An 18,714-nucleotide genomic window follows, 5' to 3' on the forward strand; every position below is an offset into this window, starting at 1 on the left:
TGCTTGATGAAATATAGTGTGCTTTTATCTTGAAAAATCAGTGCAGTCTGCCCTTTCACCTGACCTTGGTCATACCTGTATTTAGTCTCAAATGTTGGTTATAATCATTTTGCTGTCTCTCATTTAGCTATTAAGTTTCTTCTTTGATGAATGTTAATGGTGACAAAACCAAACTCTATTTGGATTTTTAGCAATTTGGGGGTTTCCTTTATTCTGTCAAATTTCTAGACGAGGTAAAATGACTTCACATTTTGTACAAATCCGTCAAAAGCAACTGTTTATTTCGGCATGTGTTTTATTAATTAAGAAACGTCTGCAATTACCGAAAACCTATCCTTTCATTCCTGTGTGTGACTGTCGATCATTCAAAACTGTTGATTTTATTTAATTATCTGAATCTTTCAAGTGGTATTTTAACGCGCCGAATTAACAGGAAGATGCCATTTATTGATAAAAACGTTTTAAAGTAAAGTAATTTAGATGCTGGCGTGTGTAATACCCAATAAAACAAGAAAGTAGCCAATTTTGAAAAGGGAGAGTGGTTCCACCTTAGGCTTTTATTGTGAAAAACCTCGGGACCGGAATTGGCTTCGTTATCTTTTTTCTCGCGGAGCTCGTCAACTGTCAACACGGACACCGGACGGAACCTGCGCCGCTTTCACACGAACCGAGGAAAATGACCCAAAGGGCGACGCTCCCCACGATATCCCGGAACCAAACTTTGCGTTTGTAGACTTTCTGGTAAGTTGTGCTCCGTGTTTTGGGGAAGGGTTGTCTCCCCGTTAGCCTGCTAGCATGCTAATAGGAGGGGATAACGGTAGCATCGCTTTAGCCGCTTAGCTACGTCGCTGCAACAAGGCGAACATTGTCTCTAGACTCACAGCCGAGGGTTCACATTCAGCCCGAATAGTCCTTTTTTACGTGTTATTCCTCCAACAAAATGTAGCCGAGACGTGTTTGTGCGCTCGCTGCCCTCAAATCCTCGGGTCACAGTGACAGGAGGAACTAACTGACAGCACAACAAGGCGCTTCCTTCATCCTGGAGAGGCAGACACGTCTGTCAGGGGCTACATGTCTGTCATGTGTGTCAGGGCTACATGTGTGTCAGGGGCTACATGTCTGTCAGGGGCTACATGTCTGTCAGGGGCTACACGTCTGTCAGGGGCTACATGTGTGTCTGTCAGGGGCTACATGTGTGTCTGTCAGGGGCTACACGTCTGTCAGGGGCTACATGTCTGTCAGGGGCTACATGTCTGTCATGTGTGTCAGGGGCTACATGTCTGTCAGGGGCTACATGTCTGTCATGTCTGTCAGGGGCTACATGTCTGTCAGGGGCTACACGTCTGTCAGGGGCGACACGTCTGTCAGGGGCTACACGTCTGTCAGGGGCGACACGTCTGTCAGGGGCTACACGTCTGTCAGGGGCTACACGTCTGTCAGGGGCGACACGTCTGTCAGGGGCTACACGTCTGTCAGGGGCTACACGTCTGTCAGGGGCTACATGTGTGTCTGTCAGGGGCTACACGTCTGTCAGGGGCTACATGTGTGTCAGGGGCTACACGTCTGTCAGGGGCTACACGTCTGTCAGGGGCTACATGTCTGTCAGGGGCTACATGTCTGTCAGGGGCTACACGTCTGTCAGGGGCTACACGTCTGTCAGTCAGGGGCGACACGTCTGTCAGGGGCGACACGTCTGTCAGGGGCTACACGTCTGTCAGGGGCGACACGTCTGTCAGGGGCTACACGTCTGTCAGGGGCGACACGTCTGTCAGGGGCTACACGTCTGTCAGGGGCTACACGTCTGTCAGGGGCGACACGTCTGTCAGGGGCTACACGTCTGTCAGGGGCTACACGTCTGTCAGGGGCTACATGTCTGTCAGGGGCTACATGTGTGTCAGGGGCTACATGTGTGTCAGGGGCTACATGTCTGTCAGGGGCTACACGTGTGTCAGGGGCTACACGTCTGTCAGGGGCTACACGTCTGTCAGGGGCGACACGTCTGTCAGGGGCGACACGTCTGTCAGGGGCGACACGTCTGTCAGGGGCTACACGTCTGTCAGGGGCGACACGTCTGTCAGGGGCTACACGTCTGTCAGGGGCTACACGTCTGTCAGGGGCTACATGTCTGTCTGTCAGGGGCTACATGTGTGTCAGGGGCTACATGTGTGTCAGGGGCTACATGTCTGTCAGGGGCGACACGTCTGTCAGGGGCTACACGTCTGTCAGGGGCTACATGTCTGTCTGTCAGGGGCTACATGTCTGTCAGGGGCTACATGTGTGTCAGGGGCTACACGTCTGTCAGGGGCTACATGTGTGTCAGGGGCTACATGTCTGTCAGGGGCTACATGTCTGTCAGGGGCTACATGTGTGTCAGGGGCTACATGTGTGTCAGGGGCTACACGTCTGTCAGGGGCTACACGTCTGTCAGGGGCTACATGTCTGTCAGGGGCTACATGTCTGTCAGGGGCTACACGTCTGTCAGGGGCTACACGTCTGTCAGGGGCTACATGTCTGTCAGGGGCTACACGTCTGTCAGGGGCTACATGTCTGTCAGGGGCTACATGTCTGTCAGGGGCTACATGTCTGTCAGGGGCTACACGTCTGTCAGGGGCGACATGTGTGTCAGGGGCTACATGTCTGTCAGGGGCTACACGTCTGTCAGGGGCTACACGTCTGTCAGGGGCTACATGTGTGTCAGGGGCTACATGTCTGTCAGGGGCTACATGTCTGTCAGGGGCTACACGTCTGTCAGGGGCTACATGTGTGTCAGGGGCTACATGTCTGTCAGGGGCTACATGTGTGTCAGGGGCTACATGTCTGTCAGGGGCTACACGTCTGTCAGGGGCTACACGTCTGTCAGGGGCTACACGTCTGTCAGGGGCTACATGTCTGTGTGTCAGGGGCTACATGTGTGTCAGGGGCTACATGTCTGTGTGTCAGGGGCTACATGTGTGTCAGGGGCTACATGTCTGTCAGGGGCTACATGTCTGTCAGGGGCTACATGTCTGTCAGGGGCTACACGTCTGTCAGGGGCTACATGTCTGTCAGGGGCTACATGTGTGTCAGGGGCTACACGTCTGTCAGGGGCTACACGTCTGTCAGGGGCGACATGTGTGTCAGGGGCTACACGTCTGTCAGGGGCGACATGTCTGTGTGTCAGGGGCTACATGTCTGTCAGGGGCTACATGTCTGTCAGGGGCTACATGTCTGTCAGGGGCGACATGTCTGTGTGTCAGGGGCTACATGTCTGTCAGGGGCTACACGTCTGTCAGGGGCTACATGTGTGTCAGGGGCTACATGTCTGTCAGGGGTTACATGTGTGTCAGGGGCTACATGTGTGTCAGGGGCTACATGTGTGTCAGGGGCTACATGTCTGTCAGGGGCTACATGTGTGTCAGGGGTTACATGTCTGTCAGGGGCTACATGTGTGTCAGGGGCTACATGTGTGTCAGGGGCTACATGTGTGTCAGGGGCTACATGTGTGTCAGGGGCTACATGTGTGTCAGGGGTTACATGTGTGTCAGGGGCTACATGTGTGTCAGGGGTTACATGTCTGTCAGGGGCTACATGTCTGTCAGGGGCTACATGTGTGTCAGGGGCTACATGTCTGTCAGGGGTTACATGTGTGTCAGGGGCTACATGTCTGTGTGTCAGGGGCTACATGTGTGTCAGGGGCTACATGTGTGTCAGGGGCTACATGTCTGTCAGGGGCTACATGTCTGTCATGTGTGTCAGGGGCTACATGTCTGTCAGGGGTTACATGTGTGTCAGGGGCTACATGTCTGTCAGGGGCTACATGTCTGTCAGGGGTTACATGTGTGTCAGGGGCTACATGTGTGTCAGGGGTTACATGTGTGTCAGGGGCTACATGTGTGTCAGGGGCTACATGTCTGTCAGGGGCTACATGTCTGTCAGGGGCTACATGTCTGTCAGGGGTTACATGTCTGTCAGGGGTTACATGTCTGTCAGGGGCTACATGTGTGTCAGGGGCTACATGTGTGTCAGGGGTTACATGTCTGTCAGGGGCTACATGTGTGTCAGGGGCTACATGTGTGTCAGGGGCTACATGTGTGTCAGGGGCTACATGTGTGTCAGGGGCTACATGTCTGTCAGGGGTTACATGTGTGTCAGGGGCTACATGTGTGTCAGGGGCTACATGTGTGTCAGGGGCTACATGTGTGTCAGGGGTTACATGTGTGTCAGGGGCTACATGTCTGTCAGGGGCTACATGTGTGTCAGGGGCTACATGTGTGTCAGGGGCTACATGTGTGTCAGGGGCTACATGTGTGTCAGGGGCTACATGTCTGTCAGGGGTTACATGTGTGTCAGGGGCTACATGTGTGTCAGGGGCTACATGTGTGTCAGGGGTTACATGTCTGTCAGGGGCTACATGTGTGTCAGGGGTTACATGTGTGTCAGGGGCTACATGTCTGTCAGGGGCTACACGTCTGTCAGGGGCTACACGTCTGTCAGGGGCTACATGTCTGTCAGGGGCTACATGTCTGTCAGGGGCTACATGTGTGTGTCAGGGGCTACATGTGTGTGTCAGGGGCTACATGTGTGTCAGGGGCTACATGTGTGTCAGGGCTACATGTGTGTGTGTCAGGGCTACATGTCTGTCTGTCAGGGGCTACATGTGTGTGTCAGGGGCTACATGTGTGTCAGGGGCTACATGTGTGTCAGGGGCTACATGTGTGTCAGGGCTACATGTGTGTGTGTCAGGGCTACATGTCTGTCAGGGGCTACATGTCTGTCAGGGGCTACATGTCTGTCAGGAGCTACATGTCTGTCAGGGGTTACAGGCTGAGGAGAGAAACCCCCCTCGGCTTCATGTGTCCGGAGGAGCTTGTGTCAACTCAAGGACACAGAGTTGTGGCAGCTGCAGCAGGCAGGCTTATGTTGTGTCATTACTGTGTCCTGAGCATCCACAACACACCACAACACACCACAACACACCACGACCCCTCTGACCCTGACGCACAGAGGAGAGTGCTGCCTGTCACTGTGGGCAGGATGTGAAATAAATCAAGATAAGAAGTGACATGTTGTCCCAAAGATTGAGATTTGCATACATTTAAAGTAAATAAATAAATAATTTAACTCCAGCTAGGAGTGGACATGATATCAATAAGCTTTTCTCACCTATTGCTGTAATACAACTGCAATGAATAATCAATTAATTGACTAGTCTGTTGAAAGACAATTATTAGTCAGCTATTTTGATAATTGATTAATCATTTAATTCATTTTTCACATTTTCTTTTGTGTTTTGAACGTTTGGTTGGACAAAAGACGTCACTTTGGGCTCTTGGAAGTTGTGACAAGCATTTTAGATTAAGTGATTGATCATGTCGATAATAGGCAGATTAGATTATAATAAGATAATCAGTAGTTGCACCCAAACGTTGTGTAATAGTGTGGGATTTTGTTTATTGTTATGAATCATTATAATCCATCCATAACACATCATAACAGAGGAGAGTCCTGTGGCATGCTTTCAAAGAAATTAAAATAAGAAATGTCGTCACAAAGACTGAGATGTACATACATTTAAAGTAATTGTTCATAAAAAGCAGACAACATACAGGCTGGTTGAAGTCTTTAATAAATAATTTAACTCCAGTTACAACTAAGAGTTATTGTAAACACATCGCTGTAATAGAGCTGCAATGAATAATCAATTAATTGTTTGGTCTGTCCAAAGGAAATTAATCAACTATTTTCATTATTGGAAGATCGATTGTGTGACCGATGATAAGTATCGATGATGTGCTACTTTGGCTCTGATGATTTGCACAGGACAAATTATTACTTATGAACATCTAATAATTTGTGATAATTGCAGAGGTCATCTGTGATCTTAATCCTGTGAGAATCTGCCATGTCTGCGATTTGTAAAGTAAAAATGAAAAACGTGAATCAGCATCTCTCTGATTTGGGTTGTTTTTTTGGAAAAATACTAAATTTGATCCCAGGTTATAATATGTAGAAGAGAAGTGTAGCTGTGCTGTGAGATCAGATCGATTGATGTTGATGTTTTTTACTCCATCCTGAGTTACAACATTTCATCTCATCCAACAAAACACTGAAACAGGAAGACGACGTTCTGTTATCGTCGCACACTTCTCATCCTCTTCATCATGTTGCACCTTAAGGTTCTCACCAAGGGTTTGTTGAGCCCGTACGCTCAGCAACACTCAGTTTCACACTCCTCCACTTCGTCATTTCACACATTCACGCGTGGAAGCTGCCAAATACAATCACAGCCAAGTGCAACACAGTCGCCTTATGTCGCACAGAGTGAGGCAGATCATTTCAACCAGGGCTTGTCTCTTTGTCTCTTGACCCTTCAGTCACCGTCTTTCCTGGGATTTTCTTCTTTCAGACTGTGGTTACATCTGGTTTTGGAAGCAGCGATGCCGGTCGAGAGCGGGAGCAGCGCCGCCGCCCGCCAGCAGAAGCAGAAGAGGAAGTCCCACAGCCTGTCGATCCGCCGGACCAACAGCACCGAGCAGGATCGCTCCGGCCTGCAGAGGGACATGCTGGAGGGACAGGTGAGGACTCGCTCGTTTACGCAGAGAAAACACACAACAACAACACGAGGAAAGAGTCCAGAGAGAGTATTTAAACGGTCGGTGCTGCTCTGGAAGTGTGAACTCGACGCCTCCCCCGTCTGTCATCATTAACTCGTCGTCCTGCGACTGCACTCTAGTTGTAAGCCTAAGCCAATTAGGTTTTAATGCACCCATTTAGAGGACACATAATGGTTTATATTGTTGTGGCTTAAACATGCTACAGTTACTGCACGACTGCTGTATGGTCACTTTAACTCGGTGGTTAAAACAGATGGATTCAGAACCGGCTCAGACATTTGTACTTCCAGGTGGATCCGTTAGATCAGTGGAGGCTGAATTTGTGTGCAGTTGAACATAAAAAATCTTTTTTTTTTTTTTGGGTAATGGCCAGTTTTCTAACCGAACGTGGTGCCTGCAGTGTAAATCCCTTCCTCATGACTTTTTGTTTTTTCACTCTGGTCCCTTTTGGCCTCAGTCCTCTGATAATCTGGAGTCCCTCATGAGACTGGAGGTAAGTTTCAGGTGTCCAGTCCTCCGTGTTTCAGACAGTAGTGTGACTCCCCGAATAGTTTTTTAGATCTACCTTTACTTTACTCGTGTAGGTTTGTTTAGGGTTGATTAGTGTTTAGAGGAGGTGTTGTGTGTTAGTTCTGAAAGTGATTTCTTTATTTAAAATCATCTTTTCCCCTTAAAATGTGATTTTTTTTAGATATTCCAGCAACATTTAGGGTTCAACCACACCAACATTAAGTCCTCTTTTGCTAGAGAAGTGGAAGAGTCGACTTAGTTACATCCACACAGTCCAGTTACAAATAACTCAGGGTTTATAAACCAAGATTCTGAGATTTGGATGTCGACAGAGGAGGAACAAATGTTTAGTTCTTTAGATTCAAACATTAAGCACTTATTGCACTTATTTTCTGCGAGACTGCTTCCAGATTTCAGACTCAAGACCATGTTGGTTACACGTTGCATATTCCCTCTCCTAGTGCGTTTACATCCATGAGTTTTCAATCAATTTTCAATATTCGCGTAAAAATAGGGTAGAAAGTGAAAAGTCATCACTCCCCAAGAAAGATTTCACACTGTTGAGGTGAGAAAAGTTGCTGTTTTCATATAAAGAATTTGCGAAAGTGTGATGGAAACAGGTAGAGAATATGATACCACATCATTTATTCATCCCAGCAGCGTCCTGTGCGCCTGTACGCAACTTAACAGAGTTTTTAATTCACAAGTAATTGCAAAAGTGTCTCGTGTAACGTCAAGCATAACATGAGATCCATTCAAGGTTATTAGTGCAGAGCGGTGCAGTTATTCTGATGTGTGCTCTGTGGCACAGTCCTGCCAACATCAGCCTGTGAATGCTAACAGCACACTTGACTGATTTCTTTAGAAAATAATGTAGCTGCGAGCGGCGGTTCAGCTCAAGCAGGACTGCTTTATGCAGCGTACACAGCGCTCGGGTACAAAGAGGTCCGTTTCATCCCGACTGGACAAAGCTTTAAGAAGAGATGGCCCACTTCTTGTTCGTGTCTTTGGTGCTGACTCGGTCACAACAGGACAGCCTGTGATAAGTTGTGTTTGTGGCAGAACTGCAGAAAATGTTGAACGTGTTCACTCTTTTTCTCATTTTATCTTATTTTACTGCATAGCTATATTTTATTTTAAATATTGAGTTATTATTTCTGATCATGGTGATTTGTATTTATTTTAGCAAGCTGAGACGTGGAGGTTTTTTTTTAAGGTTTCTTCTTTTTCAGGGATGAAACTGATGTTGAAGGTTACAGAACGGTCAAATGGTCTAAAATAGCGGCTCACAAACTTTAATTTCATGGGACCTCTCAGCAGACTAACCCGCGTTTGATACGACTGCCAAACGCTCTGCATCGCAGCTGTGCCCTCGTGTGCTTTGACAAACGTCTTAAACTTCTTTCTTCTCCATGTGTCTGCCCCTTTTTTAGCCTCGTTATACTTCACAATAATATATCTGAACACATCCACACAGGGCTGAAACGAGTCGATCGACCGAAAAATATTCTGCAACTTTTTTGATACTCAGTTTTTAAGAAAAATGCCAAATTAACTGACTCTCCAGTGTCAAGATTTTCTTCGTTTCTTTGTCAAAAATGACACTAAATAGAAAACATTTAGGTTTTTGGACGGATTGTGAGATAAAACAAAGCTATTTGAAGATGCCACTTCAGGCTCTGTGAAATTATAACGGGTATTTTTCACTACTGGCTCTCTGAAAATAGCTTTTAGTTGCAGCCCTACAAACACATTAAAGCCACTCAGTGCTGCTGCATGATGTGCAAAAAAACATCATATTGCTATTATTACAATTCACAGATCATTTTTGCATCTGGAGAACAAGATTTTTAGACTAGAGCATCTCTTCAGCACCACAGTACTTCTCTATAATACAAACTTTACCTTTATCAACAAATAAACCAGCTACTGCAATGTCCAGTGGATATTTCGATTAACAGCGCAGCCCTATGACTCAGTATTTGAACTGAAACACATCCCACGCTTCTTTTCCTCTGTGATAAACTAGTATTTGTGTCATGTTCTGCTTTTCTTTGCCTGCAGGACTCCAAGCTGCCTCTGTCTCTGAGGAGCAACCTGCTGGACCTGTTCAGTCAGATCGAGAGGGAGTTTGAAAACCTCTACATAGAAAACCTGGAATGTGAGTCATCGTGAAGGTTTCACTGTTCAATCAAAAAACAGAGGATGGATGGAGCCGGCACACAAAGCAGACATGCAGATTCTTATTATTCAAGAGCATAAATACATTTACAGCGCTACATTTCAAACATAAAGCAGTAAATGTAAAATCAATTCAGGCAAAACATCTACAGACACAAGGCTCTTCGTCTATTAAAAGAGGCTCAGAGTGATTAAAAGGGATTAAAACATCTATTAAGAGACTCTGCGATGCAAATCTTTACAGTAATTAGCTTTGCTATTAGCAATGATCGCTCAAGATAAGAGACAGTTATACATTTTAATTCCATTACAAGCACAATCAATTTTGGTCTTGAAGAGTCCACTGCAGGACTTTTTAGCAGAATAACTTCAGAAACCAGCTACATGACAATGATCCAACACTCCTTCTTCCACGACAAGTAACCAGGTCCAACCATGGTGGCGTTAATGGCAGGGAAACCAGTCAGCTGCTCTGTTTCACCTTCACGATTGCAGTTCTTGCCGTCGGTCTTCTAACACATGACCCGTTTGACTCTCAGTACGCAGAGAAATCGAAACGCTGAACGACCGTCTGGCTGCAGAGGGTCAGACGTTTGAAGGGGCAGATTTAGCCAAAGGAGCCCTGAAAACAAAAGGTGAGACACATTTCACTCTCCGTTCACCTCAGCTTTATAAACATTTACATTGAGTGAACAGCCTGTGCAAAATGAATGCTGTTATTGCTGGGCTGTATGTGCTGTGCTTTTCATTTTCTACTTATAATTGTTTTATTTCTGACAATCCACAGCGAGTCACAGCACCAGCCAGCTGTCACAGAAACTCAAGACGACCTACAAGGCTTCAACAAGCAAGGTACATACTGATTTATTCATCCTTTACTCATAAAAAGAAATAATTATCAAAAAACTTCTAAATCTTTATTGTACATGAAGTCTGCTTGTTCATATCGATTGTTTTTATCGAAGTATTGTTGAAGAAAAATTGTCCATCGACTTGAATTGTTGTCTTGTAGCTCGTCTGTGCTCCATCACATGTCTTTTGAATGTTAAAGAGAAGAACTGCTGTCTTTCTTCACCTTTTTTTGCTCGTAGCCGCGTTCAAACTCTTGCCACGCCAGAGTAGGTGGATCCCGCAACTTCAGCGTAACCAGTTGGGATATGTGGGGTGGAGACTCATGGGTAACTTGTTGATTTCTCCCCCTTGTGTGCCAATATGCATGAACAGCCCAGCCAGGGGGTCGACACTCCCTCCCCAAGAGACTTGGTCATTCAAATGTAGGAGTTTGAGCTTCTTCTATCAGTTTCTGTGTGAGATATAAAAAAAACACAACTTTATTATCTCACTAACAGGCCTTTTCAGTTGCACCTCCTTGGTTTTGATTTTTAGCTACTTGTCGGCGTTCATGTAATGGTACACTGTGGAGACGTCTTTAACACAAAGCAGCTGTGACCTCACAATGCTTTTTGTGCCTCGATTGATAAAATTGATCGAGGTAGACGAGCATTTATCGGCTGTTTTAGATCATTAAGGCGAAGAGTGTGTGGTCTGCGTCCAAATCAGATTTTGCTTTGATCCTCTATAATTTAAATCTCTTACGACTAACACAGAGTTTCACAGAGGTTTTGATACTTTATCGGGACAGAGTCGTGGCCAGTTTAAACCTCATATAACGATATATATTGGCCTATATTCATTATTTTCATAGGAACACATTAGCGGCTGATCACACGGAGACGCTTTGCTAGAAATTAGGGATGAGTCATGATTTTTGAATAATCGAATAATTGTTAAATTATAAAATTTTAATAGTTTTGTCTTAAAAAATATTTTTCAGTAGTTTTTTCTGTTTTTTTTTTACCAGCACTTTGAAATAACGCGACACCACGAGGATCTTTGAATCCCAGTGATTATGGATTAGCATGTTTGCTTTAAATGCTCGGCCGTACTAGAAATGCATCGCCAGCAAACACATTGTTTTACGGCTCACCTGTCGTCCTCTCCTCTTCTGCTGCGTGTTATAATTTGTGTTTAGCAGTTTTTAGAGGTTGAGCACGAGGTGGTTATTATAAAATAAGCAAAATCTCGATGTGGCTCTGGCAGACTGCACACTGAAGCTACAGACTGTAGAGCATTAACTGCCGGCTGCGTTAGATTCACTGCTCAGACGTTACCTAAAGCTTATTTTTGCAGCGCTTTGCATTTCCTTGAACCTCACAGTCCCTGGTCCCTTTTGTTTTTTTATAGTGTAACACGTTGCATCAGTGTTACATCTGAACAAGTCCGGATTCATCATCATGACACACAAATTATGTTTCATCCAGAGTCAGCTTCTGACTAATTTTCACTTTGTCACATTGTATTAACTTCACAAAATCATCTTTCAAAAAAACACGCTGTTTAAATCTCAGTTTGCTTTAAAGGTTTTATTTTTAAAAAGAGAATCTGCTGAGCTGCTTGTTAACAACCAGCAACCACTGATTTCCAACATGCTCACCGGTGGTACTCGTCGTCACATCTTCAGTGTCGGTTTCATCTGTTTTACTTTCACTATAATTTCTTTTAACAGATAAATATGTGAAGGAAATTCTCTGTTCTTCGTGTAGCCTGAGATTTACTTTGCAGATGAATGACGCCTCTCCTGCTTCCTTTCAGTTGGAACTTATTTAGCGGTCTGTGTCCAAAACGAATCCAGAGTCCAGTTTGTATCATCCCCATCTTTAATGTAAACACCTCGAAAAAACACTCTGATACAACTGATAACAATTAACTGATCAGTTTCTCCTTCCTCACCATAACTCAGTGTTTTTGCGCTCTCTTCCCTTTCTAGATTTTTCTTTCTTTGTTGCGGTTTTTGCATTGATAATAATCCTGGAATGATGAATACGCTGTACAGTCCTGATACGTCTGGTGGCGTTTGTTTTAAAGCACTCGGGGCATCAGATTGGTGCGATACGTGACGCTTAAAACAAACACCAGTAAAGATTGTTTTTGGTAAACCGGGTCTGATATAAAGCTTCTTATCCCTGCCATACTACAAGGACCCTGCTGAGCAGCTCCTCAGTTCTGCTGACCCGCTTCCTCCCTTATTCGAGACAAGGGTTCCTACACATGTCTGCAGACGTCTGGATTATTACAACTGAATGTTTTCCAGACCTTAAGATGTTTTTTGAATGAGTAAAAAAAAAGTGTGGCGAAATTTTAAACCTTCATATTTTAATTGTACTTATTGGACTTATTGGACGATAAATGGCATCAACATCTAGTATTTAAAGTCACTCCGTTGACTCATTTTGCCATTTTACAGCCCTGAATTTAACCCAGAAAGTCTTTGAATTTGATATTAAAGGAAAATGAAAAGTCAGTCATCGTCTCCTCCCTCCATGCTGATGGAAAGTCAGGTGACGTTTTGTCGTTCACAAAACATTTCTGGAGCTTCACAGCAAAACAGAGTTGCAGCGTTCTCCTGAACAACTGAAGCAGCTGGAGACTTAAAAAAAAAAAATAATAAAACCCCATAAAGTCGTAATCCAAGTCTCCATAAGCCCGACAATTTCATCCGACAAGAAGATAATGACTGAATTTTCATTTTTGTCAAACTGTTCTTTGCTGAAAACAAAATCCCAAACAAGTCAGTCTGAATACCAACCTGACGAGAAGATGCAGAGGATCTACTCTGAGGAGAGAAATGTGTAGGAACCCTGTCAGGTTTACTACGTTGTTGTGATTTCCTTCTGTGTTAACGTGACTTCGATGTCGGTATCAGATTGTGTCCAGTTTCAAAGCGACCACGTCCAGAGCGGTGTGCCAGCTGGTCAGGGAGTATGTCGGCCACAGAGACGGCATCTGGGACCTGAGCGTCACCAGGACACAACCTGTGGTGCTCGGTACTGCATCTGCAGGTAATCCGCTTGTTTTCATCGATCCTACGAGTCTGTTGTTTTCTCCCCAAATGTCTTTTCTTGCCCCTTTTCTTTGGCTTAATCTTCAGTGTTTTTGTCTTTAACACATCTCATTACTCGACTCTCTGCACCATGTTGAAGGATAATTGGTTTATTTCATTCTTAAATTAAATGTAAGTGTTTTTAGTTTTCACAGTTCTGAAAACATCAGAGCTTCTTTAACCTTTTTAGAAACGTATTAAAAAGTATCTTTCTCTTATAATTTAATGACTATCGATCCACGCTGAGAAAACAGTTAATTTCATGCTGCGTTTAACTTAAGAAACTTTGTACTTGAGTATTTTTTTAGTGTGTTTACATTATGCATGCACTGTTGATTGTAGACCGTCTTATAAATGCTTTAAAATGTTTTTATTCGCTTGCTTGTGCCCGTGACGTCTGAACAGACCACACTGCGATGCTGTGGAGCATTGAGACGGGAAAGTGCCTCCTCAAATATATGGGCCATCAAGGATCAGGTAGAGTGAGAAAAACACAGATATCCTGTAACAACCCTGTGAAACACGATGACCTGCTGAGTGCACAGTGTACAGAGCATTATTAGGAAGTTGTAGTCCTCTTCTGACTATGTTCATTTCCTGTTAACACATCTATTAATACATCTATTTATTCTGTCTCTGCAGTCAACTCCATCAAGTTCCACCCCACCGAGCAGATGGCGCTCACAGGTAATTATCCAGAACTCAGACATCCTTAATATTGTCACTGGTAGCAGCCACAAAAGTGTTTTGTCTGTATATTTATTGAGTCCAACAGCCGCAAAGCTCTCAATTAACGTCAACATCTACAACAAGCTGAGAGAAGAGTTCACAACATTTCACACAGTCTCTTGTCTGATAGTATTTTTGCCTCCTCCCTCTCCTCCTCAGCCTCTGGAGACCAGACAGCTCACATCTGGAGATACATGGTCCAGCTGCCGACTCCGCAGCCTGTCGCTGATATTAGCGTGAGCATCAACATCTGTTTGTGTGTGTCGCTGTGCGCCCGATTGAGTTTCTGACGTCTAACTGACGGAAACTGAATTCCCTCCTGCCTGCAGCAGACACCCTGCGAAGACGACGTGGACTTTTCAGACAAAGATGAGGCCGACGGCGAGATCGACGGTCCGAACGACTGTCCTTCCATCCGTGTGGCGACCACGACTCTGCGCAGCCACCAGGGTGTGGTGATCGCTGCCGATTGGCTGGTCGGCGGCAAACAGGTGGTGACGGCCTCGTGGGACCGAGCCGCCAACCTGTACGACGTGGAGACCTCAGAGCTGGTCCACTCACTCACCGGTAGGATGAAGGAAATATTATCATGTGTGTTGTGTTTATCATAAAGCTTCGGGCTCATAGTGTGTATACTCGTGTGTGTGTGTGTGTGTGTGTGTGTGTGTGTTTGTGTGTGTTCAGGTCATGACCAGGAGCTGACACACTGCTGCACACACCCCACCCAGCGTCTGGTGGTCACCTCATCCAGAGACACCACCTTCAGACTGTGGGACTTCAGAGACCCGTCCATCCACTCCGTCAACGTGTTCCAGGGACACACTGAGTCAGTCACACACACACACACACACACACACACACACACACACACACACACACACACACACACAAAGTCGTTGCCGTCCGCCCTCCACACTTTTATCTGCGGTCTCAACAAACCTGTTTCTCTGGTCCTTCGCAGCACGGTGACGTCCGCTGTGTTCACGGTGGGAGACAACGTCGTGTCCGGGAGCGACGATCGAACCGTCAAAGTGTGGGACCTGAAGAACATGAGGTCTCCCATAGCAACCATCCGCACAGACTCTGCTGTCAACAGGTCAGTGAGCTGTGCATGAAACCACAGCAGCACGTGTGCAATAGGTAGTGATACATCTCCAGTGCAATCTGCAATCAAGCAAAATGCCAAACATTTGTTTATTTGATTAATAGTTTGCTGCTTTTTCTGTTTCATGTATTTGTAAATCAAATATCTTTAGGTTTTGAACTGTTGATCAGACAAAACCAAAAATACTTGTTACTTGCAGCCTTTCGTTGGATCAAGAGTTTATTGAGTGTACGAGATATAAAAAGTAGAAAAAGAGACATATTTCTTGTGGAGATTCGTGTAAATGGTCATAACTGATGTTGGTATGTTAACGAGAGGAAACAGAGCCGTGTGCTGCGGTTGAAATCTGTCCTCCTCCACGCTGAGTCTTTGCTGTTGTTGTGTCCAGGATCAGCGTGTCGGTGAACCAGAAAATCATCGCTCTTCCTCACGACAATCGGCAGGTCCGGCTGTTCGACATGTCCGGGGTGCGACTGGCTCGACTCCCACGAAGCAACAGACAGGTCAGCGGAGGAAACGTTAATTTACCACCGTGACATGTTTTAGCTATACAATCGATTTTAAAGGTTTAAGGTCGAACTTGCTTTTAAAGCGTGCATCACTGCTAAATATCACCGAGTTCAGGTGAAGAGTTTTGGTGTTTCCTCTTTGTCTGAATGTTGAATCAGTGCACGACCACTCACAACTAGATTACAAATTAATTTTAAATTTCATGGCTTAAAAATGGTCAGAAACAAACAACAACAAATGGTGGAAATACAGTTTTAACATCCCCAGTTTACAGTCTGGCCAGAGATCTTTGTTGCCTGTCATATACGGCAAAACAAACATAAAAGTCCTTGTCCTCAGTGTTGAACATTTGCTGTCCGTCTTGTTTCAGGGTCACCGGCGTATGGTGTGCTGCTCCGCCTGGTGTGAAGACAACACCTCCTGCAACCTGTTCACCTGCGGCTTTGACCGGCAGGCCATCGGCTGGAACATCAACATCCCCGCCCTGCTGCAGGAGAAATGACCTCCACCTCCTGCTACCGTCACCTCCCAGTGAAACTCCACCCAGAGTCAGTGCGTGGAGCCTCAAACACTCACATCCTGCAGGCTTTGAAGGCGGCTTTGAAGAGTTTAGCTTCGTGCTTCTGTTTCTCTGTGAACACGTGTGAAGTTACAGACTTTTAACAGCCGTCTCTTGAGTCTACAGGAGGTCAGTGTTTGACACCTGAAGCTCCCTGAGGTCTGAGAAAAAGACTCGCGCTCGCTGTCTACTCAATCTGTCACGCTCTCTAACTCAGCACGCCAATTTACACTGAACACATTTGTGTGTTTTATTTTGCGGGGAAGCGATTTCTCCACATCCAAAAGAGAAAAAAACAAAACAGCTGCGTACCACTGATGAAAAAAGCCGAGACGTAACACAGGAGGCTCTTTGTCGTCTTTGTTGAAAACTAAAAAGCCGAACGCACAAAGATTTTGATAAACGACGTGCTGCGCTAACCTGCTTGATGCTAATTGAAGCAACAATACAGTAAATCTAATCTGTGCCACTAAGGACGACAGGAAAATCCACTAGTTTTATGTAGAGGGTCGGTGTTCAGTGTATTTCAGGAGTTAATCTGTGATAACTTTCCGTTTAGCTTCTGCTTTTAGTTTAATTTCCCGATTTCTGAGTTCAGAATGGCAGCTCGAGAAAGAAGCGCTCTTTGAAATGACTTTAAAAATCTTCTTTTTTTAGCATCGAGGGTCTAAGTTGTGTTTGGCTGGTTTTCCATGTTGGTTAGCTCGGTGTTAAAAGTGGATTTTTCCTCTTGGATTTCATTCCTGAATGTTTCGTTCGGCCCGTGAGAGTCAAAGCTGAAGGTGCAACATGTAACAATTAACTAAAATTAACTGAAATTGTCACCAGAACGTAAATAAATTACACTTTTGACGTTATGTCTTTGTGTTGTAGAGATATTTATTGAAGTAAGCATGCTAACAGCTAGCCTGTTGCCAGTTTGTACCCCAAGAAGTGAGCTTTCTACAGCCGCTAGCTAAAGTTAGCTATCGATAGGCGCAGTCAGCTGTTACTCTGGTGATCTGCCGCCCCCTGTTTGTTTGGAGTACGAATTCTTACATATTGCACCTTTAACATTTGTATTCAGAGCTCATGTGACACTTTCCCTTTAATATCTGTGTTTCTCAGTCACACTGTGGATGAAGCTCTGCTGTTGTTTGTTGTTCGGAGGTTCACGAGGCTCCGTGTGATTCAGTAATGCACCTTTTTAAAAATACCAACAGCTGTTACAGTTTTTTTTCCTTTTTGTCGCCTTTGCAGCTTCTGTAAATAGTCAACAGAGCCAGAATGGAAAAATCCCTCGACAGCTCGGTGCTGGAGAGTTTGTTGTCTGCACAGTCAGATGCTCTGGCACACAACCCAAACGGGTTTCATGGTCCTGTTCTGTTGTTAAAAAAAAATCAAAGTGGCTGATTAAGGAACTGAAGCTAGCTGCTTTCTCTTCTGTGTCGACCTGGAAAAAAAAAAAAAAAAAGAGTAAAACGTTTCCTGTGCTGCAGTGGTGCTTTGTTAGAACGGATTCAGTGTTTTCTTTATGGACGGAAACGTCTCCGGTGTCGGTTCCAGTCGTAGGTTTCTCTCCTGTTTGACCTCCCACGTGATCTTTGCTGTGATCGGTCGCTCTGCTCACAGTGTCGCCGTCTGGATATGACTGTGTTTCTGCTTCCATAAAGCCATGAACCAGCCACTGTGTTGACGGTCTGTTGTTCGAGGCTGATAGATGTGTAGGCACACGCCGCTCTCGTCTCGTCCGTAGGGAGGAACGGTGATTTCAGTGTTTCTGTGTGTGTGCAAATTAAATCTTTGGTCTCTTAAGAGCAACACCTGTTGAAACGGTTGTAAAGCAGGGCCGGGCACCGAGGCATCGCTCACACTCAGCGTTTTCATCTGCGATTTGACCTGAGGAACCAGGGTCCAGATGTATTTCCTGGGCCGAATCGGCAACCGCACAAGTATCGAATCTGTAACATACAGTCAAACCCAAAGACGGAGAAAACAAGCAAGTGAATGAAAGAAACTAAACTTTACTTCACACTTTACACTCCATTAGTTGTTGCTACTTTAGTTGATTGTTTTCCGTCTTTGTAACGTCCGTTCAGAGATCACAGTATTCGTAATGTAAAACTGATAAAAATGTCTTTCTCTCGCTGTTGTTCTGTTTAATCAGTCATCGGACTGAGTTTAATTTCTGGCGCTCTTTAGTTTAATGCAGTATAAAATGAGAGCACGCCACTATTAAACCATCGACATACATCAGCTTGATTAGAAAAGGCGGCAAGAAAAACCCGAAGAGGAAGAAAATGAGAACTTGTCGTAACTTTTAATGACTCGACTTGTTAAAAAGGCACGACATTTCTATAATTGTGCACTTTCTAAATGATCTTTTTGGCCTTTTCGTGGCTTTAATCGACAGATCAGCTGGAGAGAAACAGGAAACAGGATGAGAGAAAGGAAAGGACGACGCCACGGGTCCGATCTGTACCGAGCTGCCAGGGTACCGCTAAAATTCTGCACTTTAATGAATTATATAATTTTAGCAAAAGGTTTGTTTACGCGGAACGTGACAATAACAATAATAAAAATAATACGATTGTAATGCTTATATTAA

The 18,714-nt window shown here is 45.1% G+C and overlaps 1 protein-coding gene across 1 annotated transcript; it reads left to right on the forward strand.

Moving 5' to 3' along the window:
* Positions 1 to 608: 608 nt before the first annotated feature.
* On the forward strand, positions 609 to 17,562 carry LOC141016513 (WD repeat-containing protein 37). The gene is made up of 14 exons (XM_073490907.1): positions 609 to 741; positions 6,386 to 6,554; positions 9,168 to 9,264; positions 9,824 to 9,919; positions 10,072 to 10,136; positions 13,048 to 13,183; positions 13,630 to 13,701; positions 13,867 to 13,911; positions 14,113 to 14,189; positions 14,283 to 14,520; positions 14,638 to 14,779; positions 14,915 to 15,049; positions 15,447 to 15,561; positions 15,939 to 17,562. The coding sequence occupies exons 2-14, from the start codon at positions 6,417 to 6,419 to the stop codon at positions 16,068 to 16,070; spliced, it is 1,488 nt and encodes a 495-aa protein (XP_073347008.1). The 5' UTR covers positions 609 to 741; positions 6,386 to 6,416; the 3' UTR covers positions 16,071 to 17,562.
* Positions 17,563 to 18,714: the final 1,152 nt, after the last annotated feature.

The sequence above is a fragment of the Pagrus major genome, chromosome 21 (genome assembly GCF_040436345.1).
Source record: "Pagrus major chromosome 21, Pma_NU_1.0".
Classification (NCBI taxonomy): domain Eukaryota; kingdom Metazoa; phylum Chordata; class Actinopteri; order Spariformes; family Sparidae; genus Pagrus; species Pagrus major.